Source organism: Mastacembelus armatus, chromosome 12, assembly GCF_900324485.2.
Source record: "Mastacembelus armatus chromosome 12, fMasArm1.2, whole genome shotgun sequence".
In the NCBI taxonomy this organism is placed as follows: domain Eukaryota; kingdom Metazoa; phylum Chordata; class Actinopteri; order Synbranchiformes; family Mastacembelidae; genus Mastacembelus; species Mastacembelus armatus.
The window spans coordinates 20,234,615-20,250,415 of NC_046644.1; the positions used below are offsets into that span (position 1 = coordinate 20,234,615).

A 15,801-nucleotide genomic window follows, 5' to 3' on the forward strand; every position below is an offset into this window, starting at 1 on the left:
GGAGAACGTGGGAGTCATGGTTCACTCGTGCATCACTCACACAGAACCGGTCTACAGAACCAGTCAGAGGTCTACGGCACAGACCAGGAAGCTAAACCTGGTTCTGGATAAATGTCCTTACCTCAGTACTGAGGACAGTTTCAGCACAAACATCCTTCACATGTTCAGTTTGAACCTGAGCTAAACGCAGCTGGAGAACCTGTTACCTGCAGCTTGGACTGAAATTTTGGTCAGAAACTAAAAACCTGTTGGTCTAAAAGGAAAAAGAGTCAATAAATAAAAAAAGGAGTAAAAATTCAAAAGGATTTTAATACTGTTAGTTATTATACACAATTTTCAACTAGAAGCATTTTGAGTCACTGCAGGCTGAATCAGCTGGAGGGTAACATCTTTGGCATCATTACGTCTGTGTGGAGAACCAGATTTAAAAATACATCAGAACGGAACAGAAATAAATTAATGAAGGAATAAAATGGATAGTTGACTGGGAATAAAGAGGCTGCTGATGCATCAGTAATACAGTCACTTTCTAGTCTCTACCCCTCAGTTATGATGGATTTGTCTGGTGAATGCAGTTCAGCCTTCCATGTAACACAGCTATTATTTACACTATTCACAACGAGAGCATTATTAATAGAACGTTAGCTCTGAGGCCGTGTGCAGAACAGCTACAGCTCCCCCAGTCCTCGCTCAGTGGGTGAATCAGTCTTTACACCCGTCAGGAGTCGGACGGTGCGAGCTGCTTCCTGAGGCCTTGTCTCAGTCCAGCTGTTCTTCACATCAGGCTGCAGTGGGAGACGACGGCGAAGCGGCTCGTCCGAGCTCCTCGGTCCGGCCTCGACTGGGACTTCTGCCACCGCTGCCCCGCGCAGCACAGGAAATGGGTGAAGGTGATCCAGGAGGGGAAACGCTCCCGGAACACTTATGTGGAGGAGGAGTGAGATGAAGCAGAAGATTCGAGCGCAGCGTACTGGATCAGAGGCATGGCCAGGTCCAGGTACTCCTGAACAGACACGAGGCGAGTTCACGGGCATGAAACCAAGACCAACGGCTACAGAAGAGGACAACATGGGATCATGAAGGTGCCGACGAACAGCACGTTACCTGGTTGGCCGTGAGAGACAGAGTGCGGTCTAAATCTTCCACCAGCTGCTGGAAAGTGGGTCTGCGGGACGGGACGGCGTGCCAGCAGTCTCTCATCATCAGGTACCTGAGCCAACACAAACTGTTGTCACAGACGGAGACGGACAGTGCAGAACATGACTGTCTACACACACGCACACAAGTAACTGGACTGAAATCTCTGGCTGCACTCACAGCTCCTGGGTGCAGGCAGATGGTCTTTCCATGCGGTGTCCCTCCTTCAGCAGCTTGAAGAGCTCCTCCACAGGGACTCCAGGGTAAGGTGACCCCCCAAGGGTGAAAATCTCCCACAGCAAGACTCCAAAGGACCACCTGCAGCAGCAGCAGCACATAAACCTTCTCACACATCTGTAACTGTCTGTGGTATTAATTTGACAGTCTGACATGAGACACCAGTAAATGTCCTCAGTCACTGCGTCTCATGGTTTATTAAACTGACTGAAACAATCGACTGTGAAACTGGACGTTTATTGACTCACACGTCACTTTGGTGCGTGTAGATGCGGTCGAATAAAGCTTCTGGTGCCATCCACTTCACGGGCAGTCGACCCTGTGGGAGCACGGACACATGAGCAGACATTGTCACATTAAAAGGTCCTAACAGTCCATAGAGTCCAGGCCTGTCCCGCTTACGTTAGTGGTTTTCTTGTAATAGTCGATGTGGTGGATGTCTCGAGCCAGACCGAAGTCCGCTATCTTCATCACGTTATCCTCTGTGACCAGAACGTTTCTGGCTGCCAGGTCCCGGTGGATGCACTGAAACACAGAGCAGGAGCAACATGAACCCACCGAACACTGAGGCTGAAAACAGTTAATCCTCCCTGTTTGCAGTCAAGTCAACATAAAGCAAAAAACAGTCCTGAGGAAACAAACATTTTACATTTGACTTCATCAAACTTAGAGACGTTCTCACTGTGAGGCAGGACACAGGGGTCAAAGCCCCGTTCTGATACCATCAGGAGACCAGAACCTGCTTGTGGTTTATTCCAGTTAACTTCCCTTGAAATAAAAAGCTGTTTACTCAAACAGTTTTCTCTGCGCTGCTACTTGTGTTTCATATTCAGGGGAACAACAACAGGGTCCTAGTGATTGTGAGGCTTCAGAAACAGACCTTCTTCGAAGCGAGGTACGCCATCCCTCTGGCCACCTGGTACGCAGCAGACACCAGCTCCCTGATCTCCAACGTGCCCAGCGACGCCTGCCTGGAGCCGCTCCAGTACTCGAGCCCGGCCGGTCGACGAGCGCGGAGATACTCCCTGAGATTCCCCTGTGAGGCGTACTCCACCACCACGTAGAGCGGGCCTGAGGGGAACACAGCTTTAACCTCCGAGCAGCGAACATCTCCACAGACAGACAGACGTCTGATCCTCACACTCACCGTCCTGAGTGCAGGCTCCCAGCAGGTTGATGATGTTCTTGTGTTTGCCAATCATCTTCATCATCTCCATCTCAGAGATCAGGTCAGACAGGTCCTTCTCCGTGGCGTCCGCTGCACAACAACAACAAGTTCATATCACCTTCATGTTCAAACCTAAACAGTCCGCTCGGCGTCACAACGTGTCTCACCTTTGAGCATCTTCACGGCCACCTTGGTGAGGCGCGTGGGCTTGTTTTTGTCGATCCCCATGACCTCAGCCAGAACCACCTGACCAAAGCAGCCTTCGCCCAGAGGCTTCCCCAGGGTCAGCCTGAGGAAACACAGCACACCTCTTAGTCTGGGTACTGTTTGGATTACACAGGCCCAGCAGAACACAGCTAATACCTGCAATATGTGCAAATTCAGTTATGGCAACAGAAAAAAGGAATATTCCACCGAAATACGAGCACAGAACAGAATCAGCAGCTACAAAAACAAATCTTTAAATCAACACAGGTCTTATGGAGTAGTCAGAGATATAACATGTCACACAGTAACAGCAGAAGGTGCAGCCTTTAGTTGAACCACAGGCAGACGCTAAATGACAAAACACGATTTTCTGTGTTTTTGTTCATGCTCGTCTTTTTGCTGTGAGCAGAGAGAAGCTGGAGGAGCAGCAGAACCAGAGACCAGTGGACTCTTTGTTCCTTCAGAGCCTGTGAACCCAGTGACGGCCATTCTCAGGGTCTGGAGTTGGCTTTTGGAAACAGACAGGCCTCCCATTGTTGGTGAGGAAGAACCATGTGAGCCAGGTCAGCGGTGTGGCTCCCTGCTGGGTTTTTAATAGTTTTTGGACAACAATGGAGGTCTACGGCTCAGTGGGACAGGATGTTTCATACCGGTCTCGTGGCAGCTCCCACACAGGATCGTAGGGAAGTTCATACTCTGACACTCCGGCCAGGATGGTGGTGGCTGCACTGGAGAGACGAGACTGACGCATCAGACACATCCCTGACTGCAGAGTGGACGAGGACTCGACGGACACCTGCAGAGACAGGACAGAAGCCGTGAGGGTCTTTGGCCTAGAGATGGAGGCAGAAATAGGGGCGGCTTCAGTACCTGTTTCCTCAGAGGAACGCTCTTGGCTAATTTCTGGACGGCTAACTGGCTGCTGAAGTCACTCTTCTTCGGGGCACAGCAGAGTCTGCAGATGACTGCGGTGGCAGTGAGGATGACGATGATGAAAAAGCCGAGGCAATAGATGAAGATCTCCAGGTAGGTCTGTGAGGGCAGCGGGGAGGGGGGCAGGTCTGAGGACAGAGGGGGAGGAGAAGAATCAGAGCACCGCTGGCAGGACGAACCGGCTCCTGAGGTTCCCGAGCGTCTTTCCGTACCTTCGACCACAGTGAGCCACGCCGAGTGGTGCGACACTCCGATGGAGTTTCCTGCCAGGCAGGTGTACTCGCCAGCATCTTCCAGGGAGACGTTCCTCAGAGTCAGCACCTGCATTTCTTTGTCCGTCGTGTTCACACCTGCAGTCTGAGGAAACAACAAACAGGGTGTGAAGTAAAAACAAAATGTCAATGAGAAGAATTTGTCATTTTGGCCTTTTCAACATTTTTCACTAAACTACTGTCGAGCTGGTCACCCAACAGACAGTCCGGCAGGAGAATAACGCTGAGATCTATTTCCATCAGAAGCTGGAACTGGGAATGACACCACATCCGAGTTGACCACATCCCAGTGACCAAGTCGGAAAACCGAGATCTCACCAGATTAGCCACTGTTAGCAACCTGCTTATAACGACACATCAGACACAGAGCTGTGTGCGACTGTTGTAATGACACACCAGTAATTTATACTGACGGCAGCTTTCACTGCTCATAAACCAGCAGCCATCTTGGTTTTTCTATGGTCAGGGTTGGTGACTTTGAGCTGGAAAACCAAAACTGCACATGTAACTGAAAATGGCTCCAATAACTAAGCTCAAACTTCTGAGCAGGCGCTGACGTGCACACACCTTGAGCACCAGGACGTACGGCAGCCCGTCGGGTCCCTCCCTGCTGCCGTTGACGGTGATGTGCTTGAGCCACTGGATGTGAGGCAGCGGGTCGCTGAACACTCGGCACACAAACTCCACGTCACTTCCAACTACTGTGGTTTGGTTTGCAGGCAGTCCGGCCTGCAGGATGGGCCTGTGAGGAGAACGCTCTGCACCAACAGGAACACACACACACACACACACACACACACACACACACACACACACACACACACACACACACACACCCTCACACACACACACACACACACACACACACACACACACACACACAGCCCAGCTGCATTAAAATGAGCTGGTTTTACTGTTTCAACCCTCCATCCTGGTAAACCAGAATCTTATTAAAAAAAACTTCAAACACGTCTGAAACTTTCAGGACTTTAAACATGACACACAAAAAAATAAGTTTCAGTGTCTCCATACATTTATAAGGTGCATCTTCTCTAAGATGCTGCTCAGGTTTTGATTTATGACTAACTTCCTGTTTTCCTGTGTCTGCTCTGAGCTGCAGTGTCAACACAGGTGAGGTCTCATACCAACGACATCCAGCAGGTAGGTGTGTTTGATGCTCCCGTATTCATTCTCCACCACACAGGTGTAGTTCCCTTTGTCAGACGGGACCACCGACTCCATGATCAAGGTCCACATGTGGTCTCTGATCTGGAAGAGAGAAGAGAAGTGAAACAAACCTCATTTCATTTCAGCACCTGCTTTGTTTCCTCCTCACGTGGAGTCTCACAAACCTTGAACCCTCCGATGCGTTGGTCCTTCCTGAACTCTTTCCCGTTCTTGTACCAGCGCAGGGTGGGCACAGGGTTTCCAGTCGCCTGGCACCTGAACTTTACGGTCTTACTGGCAGGAACGGCGTGGAGCTGCTTCTCCATCTTCTCTGGCATCACCCACTGAGGCGCCATCGCTGCCGAGGGAAGCCCATGATTACTGCACCGAATCATGTTTTCAGCACTAAAGCAGAGGAGACAGTGACAGGCTGACACTCACGCTGCAGCTTCTCGTTGCTCGTTGACAGTTCGCTGGACAGTTTGTTTTCTTCTGAGGAAGACTCGTCGTCATCTTCGTCTTCAGAGGATTTCACTGCGTCAGCTACAAAAGAGGTTCAGTGATTAAAAGCCGCCTGTTGCTGTCACCACACTCTTTGTTTGTTTGGCAGTGTGGCCTTGGCTGTGCTGCTCTGAGCTCAAACACTACATGTCAGTGCGCCGACATTTGTCCTGGCTGCTCATCTAGTTTCTTTTTGGGAACGTGGTTGTTAGAGCAAATAACATCCTACATGCAGAAGACCCAGAGTGTTCTGTGTTTCTTTTCATCACACATCACGATCTGACCCTTCATTATCATCTTCTAAGAGAGTAAGTCGGACGACAAGATCAAACACGTGTTTGTGTTAAACACAGACAGTGTCTGGGCCAAAGTCACAGTGAAGGTGAACAGACAGACAGTGAGGTCACGTGGAGCTGGGGAACCATGTGTTGTGGCACTGAAAACACAGATCATGGTAAATGTGCAGCTACTGTTAAACACATCAAACGGTTTATAAAAAGACAGGGCTGGGTCTCAGAGATGCAGGAATATTTTGTGTTTAACCTTCACAGAACCCAGGGAGGAGGGAAATTGAAAGCAGGTTTTGTTTGTGAAAGGCTGGACCGGATCAGCCCTTTACTGAGAGCACAACAAGAATTTATGGGCTCGAAAACAACAGTATCACATAGACTCAGTCTCAGCTGGAGCCCAGATGCTTGGAACAAAAATGACACACACACACACACACACACACACACACACACACACACACACACACACACACACACACACGGTTGCAGGAAGGAGCAGGGCTGTCTTCTGTTTCTCCTGTTTCTGATTGCCCACTCAGACTGTGTGCATGTGTTCCTGCGTCTGCACAGGATGCACAGACCATAAGCAGCACCCTGAGAGCCGGGCCGAGCTGACACCATGAAAATCACACTAACCAGTTTCAGATGCTTCAAAGCCCCAAACAGCCAAACCTTGAAAAAGTCACTTTCCTATTAAAGAAACTCGCTCACTGGAAACTTTCAGAACTTTTTTATATAAGACAGAGACTAAAACACCACAACCACAGACATGAAAGAGCCTCAGACAAAAGGCCCCAAACCAGACACACACCAGTTTAAAAAAGGCTCCAGCACACCAGCAGCACCAGTAACTGTGGGGGTGATTTCAGCCTGCACACACAGGAACACAGCAAACAGCTTTTCTTACCGTGCATCACTTTAACTGGGAACTTTTAATGTGCCATGGATCCAACAAGTCCAACAAGTCCCACATCAGTTGAGAATCAGCAGAATAACCATGAATAAAGGTACAAACACATCACAGTCTCAATGTAGTTGTGTTCTTCAGACAGAAACCAGGTGTGGAGCGTGCTGCCTGTGGTACCTGTGTCCGTGTCGTCCGAGGAGGCCGGTCTGGGACGGGCCGGAGGAACCTGAACCAGCAGGAGCAGCAGGATGCAGGACCGCAGCAGCAGGAAGGAGCAAGGCGAAGACATCGTGTCCTCACACTGGGAACAGACAGCAGCACAGACAGAAACATGAACACCATTTACTGCAAACTGTGTTTACATCACAGACCGACCCTCCTCCCATGTTCAGACCCAAACCAGCACCAACACGTCCTGTGTGTCACAGCTTTAGGCTGTAATACCTTATAATCTCTTTACACTTCGGACAAATGAGCATTTTTGAAAACTACAGACCAGGTCTAGACATCTGCACTATTTTCTGACAGTTGGTGAAATAAATAGTCCCGTAATCTGAGACAGGATCATTAGTTGCAGCTCAGACACTTTCACATCAGGCTCTGCTCAAAACAACAGAACAAACAAAGGAAACGAACGCTCTCAGGATTCACATCAAATTAGTGAAAGGGATTTTTGTGCATTTGTTTCCTTTGGCAGATTTTGTGGAGGTTCAGTCCGAAACAGACGCTGAAACACAAAACCAGCAGCACGGTCCTGGTCCAGGTGGAGATCTGATCCAGTCCTGTATAAAAACCCCAAACTGTGAATGCAGGCTGCTCACACTCCTGCAGCTGTTTCTGTCCCGGTTCACCTGTCAGTGTCTGTTGAGTGTCAAACCCAACACTGGCAGTGAATCACAAACAGGCAGAGACCAGCACCATTTGCTGCAGGTGTTGTGTCACCACATTATGTTATTATGGTGGATTTGTCTTTAATCAATGAATCCTCTGTTATTAAATCAGTTCATTACTGTAAATGGAAAACACAAGCTCCAAGGTGAAGAGTCCAAATCCCTCCAAAACAGCCAAGACCCAACAAAGTCCAGTGGATCATGACATGAAACAGAGCAGGAAACCCTCAGACCACAGGAGCTGGAAACAGAGTGCTGCAGTGTGTATTTAATACATGACACACAAACTCCAGCACTGTCTTGCAGGCTGTTTGTCAGGCTGCTTGTCAGGCTGCTCGTCAGGCACCAGATTCCTTCATGAAGACGACTCTTTCTGGCTCTTCTTGCCGAGGCGCTCTGGAGAATGCAGTGACCTCCATCCCTCCCACACACAAACATACTCAGCAAACACAGGACAGATTCAGATGCACCGACATGAAAGCTGCTGTTGTTCAGAGGGAGAGAGAACTGGGCCTGGATCTTAGTCCAGCTGTTGACAGCACCACTGCAGGAGGCAAAGCCCCGTCGTCTTTGCTGCACCCAGCAGTCCGGCGGGGACGCCTGGAGACGAGCTCTGCGGCTACTTCCACTGAAATTAGCTGCAGTTCTGCCTCGTTAAAGCACCATGAGAACGTTGCTCCAGCTGTTTCTGCACATGTGGCCAAACACCAGGAGCTGCAGCGTTTGTCTGATCAGCTCAGCCTCTGAATGATCTGAGCAGGCGACGGAGCCACGAAGGAGCCCAGTGAAGACCTGCGTGGATACGGTCGCCCTGAGGTACCAGGGACCTGGCTCAGACCAAGGTAGTGGACTGGAAGTTACTCAACCTGTTCCAGCTCATGTCGACTGTCTCCTCGGCTGCAGGCAGGTCCTCTTACCTCAGACGTTCACTTTTCTACAGGAAGTTCATGTGACTGGGATCATTTTAACGCTGGAAAGACACAGACTCCCCCCACAGTCTGAGAGTTCCCCTTTAGTTCCTGCTGCTGAAACGTGTGTGGACTGAAATCAGCTGGGCTGCTGTGATACTTGGTTCTGTTCACACCTTCCAGCCCCGCCTGGACTTTGGAACCTGAACCATAAAGTTCTTCATCTGGTTTTAGTTCTGCCTTTCTGTAAAACCTTTAACCCTCCACACGCTCAGCTTCTAATAACCAACGTCTTGTCTCACTTTCCTGAGCGTTAAGCTTCCCGTGCTGAAGCCGTCACCTACGCTCCAGATTCTGCAGCAGGCCGCCAGCCCAGAACAGTTGTCATACTGACAGCAACAGGCAGCCAGTCCAACGTAGAGGTCCAAACGTGAGGCAGGAATAAGAACAGATGTCTCAACAGGAGATTTTGCAGGACACACCTCTGTGTGGAAAAGTGAGTCAGACTCTTCACACACACTCCACATTTTTCAGCCCGACACCTCGAGTGGTTCGGGTTTAACATCATAACCAGAGACAGATGATGGAGACGTCTCATGAACCACAGGGCTGCTGGGAAGTGACGACATTTCTCTCACCTGGACGAGTCAAAGCAACGTCCTGCAGTCAACACTTACTGTATCCCAGCTGAACGTGAGTCAGAGCATCACTGGGTCCTTCTGTTCACACACTTCACTTCTCAGAAAACCTGCCAACTTCTTCCTAAATGTCAAACAGTCACTGAAATATTTGCTGCTGTTCCTCCTTTGAAAACAAAAACTACTTCACTCACTGAAACACAAACACTGGGTTGGTACTTCTACTTTTCATACTGTGAGTAACTCTGCAGTTTTACTACTGATGGAGTATTTGTAGTGTTTGTATTTTAGAAAACCTAAGATACTCCCATTATACTGCAGTTCTCCATCACGTTTCATACTTTAGGAACATGTTGATCGTAGTATTTACATGAAGAAATACTTTCATAGATACTTTTACCGAAGTAAAGGGAGTTTTTTTTACTATTTGTAATGTTACACATAAGATTTCCAGCCCACCAGTGGACGCGGGCCGACAGAGGAGCAGGTTACATAACACTTCACACTATTAAACATATTAAATATTAGCTAAACGTCTTTCCACAAGAATCGACGCGTATTTTCACGTTGTTGGGAAAAGTGCAAGTGAAAACTGGTTTTTGCGCAGACAGCGGAGGATTTATCAGGGCGCAGGAAAGTGCAGACAAACAAGCCGAGTGCGGTTAAAGAGCAGCTGAAGTCACGCAGCTCGGAACAATCACGCGTTATTGGCAGAAAAGCGCAGCAGTCTGCGCGGAGCAGTACCTGCGGGAGCTGATCCAGAGTCAGCTGCTAATCCGGGGACGTGGAGCAGAAAAGCCAAAGGTCGGTGGAGCTTCGTGCCGTCCCGGGCCTCACAAACTTCTGATCCTGGTGTTCTCTGACATGAGCAGACGTGTCCGGGCTGATCCGGGGCTCGGACGCTTCACGGGCTCGGACGCATCTGCGGCTGCGGACCTACAACCTCCGCGCGTTCCTCGCGCTGCGCCGCTGGACAGAAGACGTGGGGAAAGTGCAGCTCATTGACGGGCTGGGTGAATATACACTGGCCGAGGAGAAACGCCTACAGGGGGAGGGTCCTCCTGCGCCCGGCTCAGCCCCAGCTCCATTAATGCCCCGCTGCCTGCTGCTCATTCACTGCGCTGCCCCCCCCCCCCCCCCCCCCCCCGCTCCTTTTATTGCAGGAGCAGGAAGAGAAAGGATTTCCTCTCCCTAAGTCCCTGCTGTGCGGCCTGAGCTGCTCATTTGTTTTCATGTGGTCACTGAGGGCTGCTCGGGGATTAGACCGTCCACCGTCTCAGAACATGGCTCCACAGATCTCACCTTCTGGCTCCGCTTCATGTTGTTGTTTAGTTTGATATGAAGTCCAGCAGTGTGTGGCCTGGTCTTTGTCACAGTCTGGTTTTTAGATCGGAATGGTTTTAGTTTCTGTGGATCACTTTCATCCAGACGACACTGGGTTATTTTCTGTTGCTTTGATAACTGGTGGATTGTTCAGGGGGTAAAATGTCACAGACCAATTAAAAACACATCCTTCTTCGTCAGAGCCTGTAAACAGTGACGACTGTTCTCAGAGTCTGGAGCTGGTTTTTGGAAACAGACGGGCCTCCCATTGTTGGTGAGGAAGAACCATGTGAGCCAGGTCAGCGGTGTGGCTCCCTGCTGTGGTTTTTAATAGTCCTTGGACAACAATGGGGGTCTAAAGCAAGTCATGTGTGAGGAACCACAGGAGAAAGTTTGTGTCTGAATGTCTCTGTGATCACAATCAGCTGTTTAGACTAGTGCTGGTTACATCACCACCCAACTCTCTCTCTCACACACACACACACACTGAACATCCCACGGTTGGATTCCTTTGGGAGATTGGCACAATGTGTGTGTGAGAGTGACAGGCTGGGCACAAAGCATCTGAGTGTTCCTCTCCGGCCGAGCACAGAGGCAGCATTGTGTGATGGTTCCTACCAGACAGACACTTCTGCACGGCCGATCTCTCCCTGACCGACCGTCACTTCACTCCTCGGCTTTATCTACTTCATTCCTTCAGCGGAGACGTCGCACTTCTGTCCTTTCTAAAACAGCTTCATCTCGATCCGTATCAGGAAGTCCCCGATTGGGAAGAATCCCAGTGTTTCTTCTCGTGAGGCTGTTTGGGGAAGTCACCACGACCACACAGGCAGAGAAAATGGACGTGACTCAAGTGTTTCTGCAAAGCACCGTGCATGTGATGGGTTACCACATACATTTACTCAAGTCCTGTACTTTAGTCCAATGTTGTGGTATTTGTACTTTAACTGAGTATTTCCATGTAGTACTACTTCATCCTTGGACTTCACTACATGTCAGAGTCAAACCTTGGACTTTTTCCTGCTCTACATTTATCTGAGAACTTTAGTTCCTGTTCAGGATCAGATGGATCCAACAAAATACAGACTGATCATCAGACTTTATTGTTTCCCAGTTTACTGAACGTCTCACACATTAAACCAGCACACAGACATTCATGGGCGACGTTAGAGTTAGTCAGACCTCTCTGGGTCTGCTGTAGATATTGGAACGAGACCACGAAGAAAAATATTCTTTGGTTTATTATAAAAACAGACAGAACATACAGGGACCGTGTTCAAGCTCCTGGAGCCTTTTTCCTTCAGTTCCACAGTTTGTCTGAATTAAGGACCTAATGAGACTTGGCGTAATAGTCTGATCTTTGTCCCAAACTCTGCAAACTGCCTGCATGTGGGTCCTGGATCCCATTAGGATCAGTACGGTGTGATGGATGACGTGTGAGGGGTGGGGTGGACTGTTATGTCCTGGTTCTGCATCCATCAGTGAACATTTGAGTTCTGTATATCTGTGTGTACATATATTGTCTCAGTGACAACAAACAGAAGACACATGCTGTGAACTAGGACACACACGTCACCACGTTGTTGTGAGCTGCTCTGACTGTAGGTGTGTGAGTTTGTCTCCTCTGTCTGTGGCTCCCTGCACTAGAGGCTCACTCAAACAGAACAGCTGCTCACTGCAGCTTCAGCAAACAGCCAGAAGGAAACGGGTCACTGGTTGGGACTACTTTCAGTGGCGGATGAAGGTTAAATATTGACTCAGCATCAAACCTCTTCAGTCGACCTTCGTTAAGATCGTTTCTCCAATATTGTTAATATTTTTATGAAAGTATGTTTTACCCAATGATATGAGCTTTGTTTCTCAGGTCCATAACACTGTGCGCACACACACACACACACACACACACACACACACACACACACACACACACACACACACACAGACCTGATCAGTCTGCCTGAACAATTAAAGGGGTAAACTCAGTGGAAACAACCAGTTGCCTGTTTTTCAGTGTTTGGATCAGTTTTTCACTGAGCTGAAGAGAGTTCAGTCACTTTTTTTGGACGGTCCCTGTAAGAGCAGATGCCAAAAGCCGCAGCAGCCCCAGCCCCAGCCCAGCACTAACTACTGACCCTGTTAAACCACAGTCAGGCCAGTCCGGACCCACCCAGACTTGGAGCCAGAGCCAAACCCCAGACTCTGGCTAGACCAGAGCAGAGCGGAGCAGAGCCAGGACGTGCCAGGCCAGTAAAAACCACAGTCCTGCTCACCAAATCCAGGCTGAAGACTCCTCCAGCAGCAAACACAGGTGCTCTTCTCATCACGTTCGGTCTACTTTAAACTTTTCAAAGCACAAGTCCCAAACTGCTTTGCAGGAACAGAAAGGGAAGGGACAGAGAACTCAACATGAAAAACAAGGCATAAGTTCTCAAGCCACAAACTGAAAGCTCTAAACTCAAAAAGCCAAAGAAAACAAGTGTTTTAAGGTTTTAAGATGCTCTTTAAAGATGCTGCTGATTGTTTGAGGGAGGCTGACGAGTCGAGGAGCAAGAGCTGTAAACGCTCCGTTGGCTTTTGGTTTCAGACAGAGGTCTTGAAGATCTGCAGCTCCTCTGAGGGGTCAGAGGTCACGATAACTTTAAACACAGAGGAGCCTGAACTTCTGATGACTTTTATGACAAGAGTGAATTTTTCAAAGTGAAGTGCAGAGAAAGTAAAACAGCTGGTGCACGTTGGACTGAAACCGCTCAGCAGCTGTTGGATCCATTGGCCTGACAGTTTGCTGATGCATTCATGGCTCCCTGAGGATGAAGCCTGCTGACGTTTCTTTGAGCGCCACCATCAGGTGGTTAATGTAAGCACTTTTTTGGAATATAGATATATGGACGTGTCATTGTCACATTAAGTCTTTTCATCTGGAGTAAAGGTTCAGTCCTCATGTGCCTGATTTGTTCAGTCATTTAAAACCTCTGTATATGATGGATGTCTGCTGAATTGAAGGCTGGAACAGGGGTCTGGTTTTTACGAAGGTGGACAGAACCAGGAGCTCAAACTTCAGGTTGGGACCAAAGTGAATCCCAAGAGTTTTTTGTGAAAGTGGAAAAGTTAAAGCTGAGTGTTTAGACAAACCAGAATCTGGGCCAGTTAACTGTGATTCAGTTTTGGTGAAGCTGAGAATGACTCTGCTCTGATCCTATTTATCTCACTCTCTCACTCAATCCTGGACTTTCTGCTGGGTGTTGCGGTCCAGTGTTTGGGGTTTTTTCCAGGTCCACTTCAGCTGCGGAAAACCCAGAAACCATTTATGCAAATTTGAGTTCTTGTGACCTTGAAGGCAGAGCCACGTCCGAGCAGCTCGTGTCCACAGCGTATCTCAGTGCTGTTCAACGTTAGCAACATGCTGCAGCCCCACTGAGCTGCAGTGTAATGACAGAGTTCATGTTCAGGGCTGGGCCGTGTGATAATGCACAGTCGTGTGTGAGCGATGGTATGTATTTACAGAGCTGCATTAAATCAGCGTGATAATGCCCTGTGTGGCCTTTTACTCAACACATGGCTGTAGTTCAGCCGTGAGCGTCGATGCCTGCACACGTTTGGGGTTTTCTCCAGGAGTTTTGATGAGAGCCTCCTGCTGGAGGTCACGGCCGCTGGAGCCGCAGGGAGATTGTTGTGGAGCTGGTTTTGGTGGCGTCTGGGTGGAACAGATTCAGAGACTCTATCCTGAATGTGTCTGTCACACTGACACCGACAGCCAGAGTCTGCAGGACTTTCAAGGAACACGATTGTTCTTTGAGAAAAACAGGAGTTAAAGCTCCCTGCAGAGTTTTCTTGTAAAGATTCTCACCAGAACGTATCGTGTTTATCCTAAAGGTGTTAAATGCATTTCCTTCCCCATAAAAATTAAATCTGGCATAGTTTACCTCTATGTGCACTATCCAGCAGTCCTTACTGCCACATGCAGGTACATCTCCACTTTATTTTGGTGGGAATGTGTTTGCACCACATGCATTTTCATACACACTGATAAAAACAGCTCAGAGGTACAGAGCAGATTTACAGTGAAGGACGTGAAAGGTGAAAGGTTATACTTGCTGGAAAATATGTATATTTTATTATTCTCTTGCACATTTCTGTATGTACAAGGAGCAAATTTATATTTTCTATTTTAAAACAAAAACAATGGTCATACATGGTGAATGTAGGTCACAGACGTCCTGGCAGGTGCTGGCGAGGAGATAGGTGGCTTTTATTTTGGTGGGTCTGGTGGACCCATTAGCAGCATTAAATACACTAATACAAATGATTTATTGAAGATAACTCAGTGCAGGCAGAGATCAAGCGATTGGGTCTAATTGGTCCATATTTTGCTGCAGTAAGCAGAAAGTGTGAAACTCGGTGCCAATCCGGTGCAAATCTTCAAAAGTCTGTCTCTCAGGAAACACACACACATGCAACCTCCTCCCTCCATAAAAGAAAGAAAGAGTCTGAGACACCACAAACTCTGGAATGTGGAGTTTACATGGGCAGCTTTATTTGGCCTGGAGAAAATGTTCCCTCTCTGGGCTCAGGAAGCCACATCCCTCAGTCGCACACACACGCCCACATACAGAATATAGCTGTGAAAACACCCACACTCAAAACACACGTCCCAAACAAAGATCCATCTGTTATTAACATCTAATACTTCCTGTAAAGGCTCATCATCAGTAGCTCAAAGCAGACACAGTTCCTGTCAAGACTCTGCAGGTACGACATTCAGTCCAACAGCTTCACAGTTTCTATAGAAATTTGTCATTAAATACGTTCAGGTTTTTATCCAAGCTAAGGATCTATTTTTACTAATAACACACACGTCACTGTATTGTCCTTGTCCTGCAATTCATCAAAAACTAATTGAGCATTAAGTTGGTCCACGGTCAAACACAAACTGCAGCCTCTAGTGGCCAGTTAGTTTTGTTATTTATATAATGTAGGAGGTTTCTATTCTTACGACCTACTGCTCAAATTAATCAGGGTATTAGAGTTCAAGGTTTCTACATGGAGGACAGATGTTCCAGTGATGTCAGTGGAAAGGGATGTGACTCATATCTGAGTGGGCTGCGCTTCTGAGACAGATGTGGATGGACTGGGTTAGATTTAAACAGCTGGCATTAAGTTGAATAAGATGTTTAATTTGTTTTTATGCCAATCAAAGCCCCCACAGTGGGACATCACTCATGAGCA

At 48.3% G+C, this 15,801-nt stretch overlaps 1 protein-coding gene across 2 annotated transcripts; it reads right to left on the reverse strand.

The window, feature by feature from the left end:
- Positions 1–289: 289 nt before the first annotated feature.
- Positions 290–10,263, reverse strand: fgfr1b (fibroblast growth factor receptor 1b). 2 transcript variants are annotated; one of them, XM_026297573.1, is made up of 17 exons: positions 10,000–10,263; positions 6,997–7,120; positions 5,563–5,664; positions 5,307–5,479; positions 5,100–5,223; positions 4,522–4,712; positions 3,895–4,039; positions 3,620–3,810; positions 3,400–3,545; positions 2,710–2,831; positions 2,522–2,632; positions 2,255–2,445; positions 1,777–1,899; positions 1,623–1,693; positions 1,318–1,455; positions 1,105–1,210; positions 290–1,003 (listed from the first exon to the last, which is right to left on the reverse strand). In XM_026297573.1, the coding sequence occupies exons 2-17, from the start codon at positions 7,106–7,108 to the stop codon at positions 923–925; spliced, it is 2,127 nt and encodes a 708-aa protein (XP_026153358.1). In that variant the 5' UTR covers positions 7,109–7,120; positions 10,000–10,263; the 3' UTR covers positions 290–922. The 2 variants fall into 2 exon arrangements, with proteins under 2 accessions (XP_026153358.1, XP_026153357.1); XM_026297572.1 differs by having other exon boundaries at positions 3,620–4,039.
- Between the last annotated feature and the right edge of the window lie 5,538 nt (positions 10,264–15,801).

What these genes read in the sequence shown, in the direction of transcription:
- fgfr1b (XM_026297572.1), bottom strand. Translation starts at nt 7,108, where the DNA reads ATGTCTTCGCCTTGCTCCTTCCTGCTGCTGCGGTCCTGCATCCTGCTG. An exon ending in CTCGGACGACACGGACACAG is followed by an intron (nt 5,665 to 6,996) that starts GTACCACAGGCA and finishes CCTCTTTTGTAG; the next exon opens with CTGACGCAGTGAAATCCTCT. An exon ending in CTACCTGCTGGATGTCGTTG is followed by an intron (nt 4,713 to 5,099) that starts GTATGAGACCTC and finishes CTGTTGGTGCAG; the next exon opens with AGCGTTCTCCTCACAGGCCC.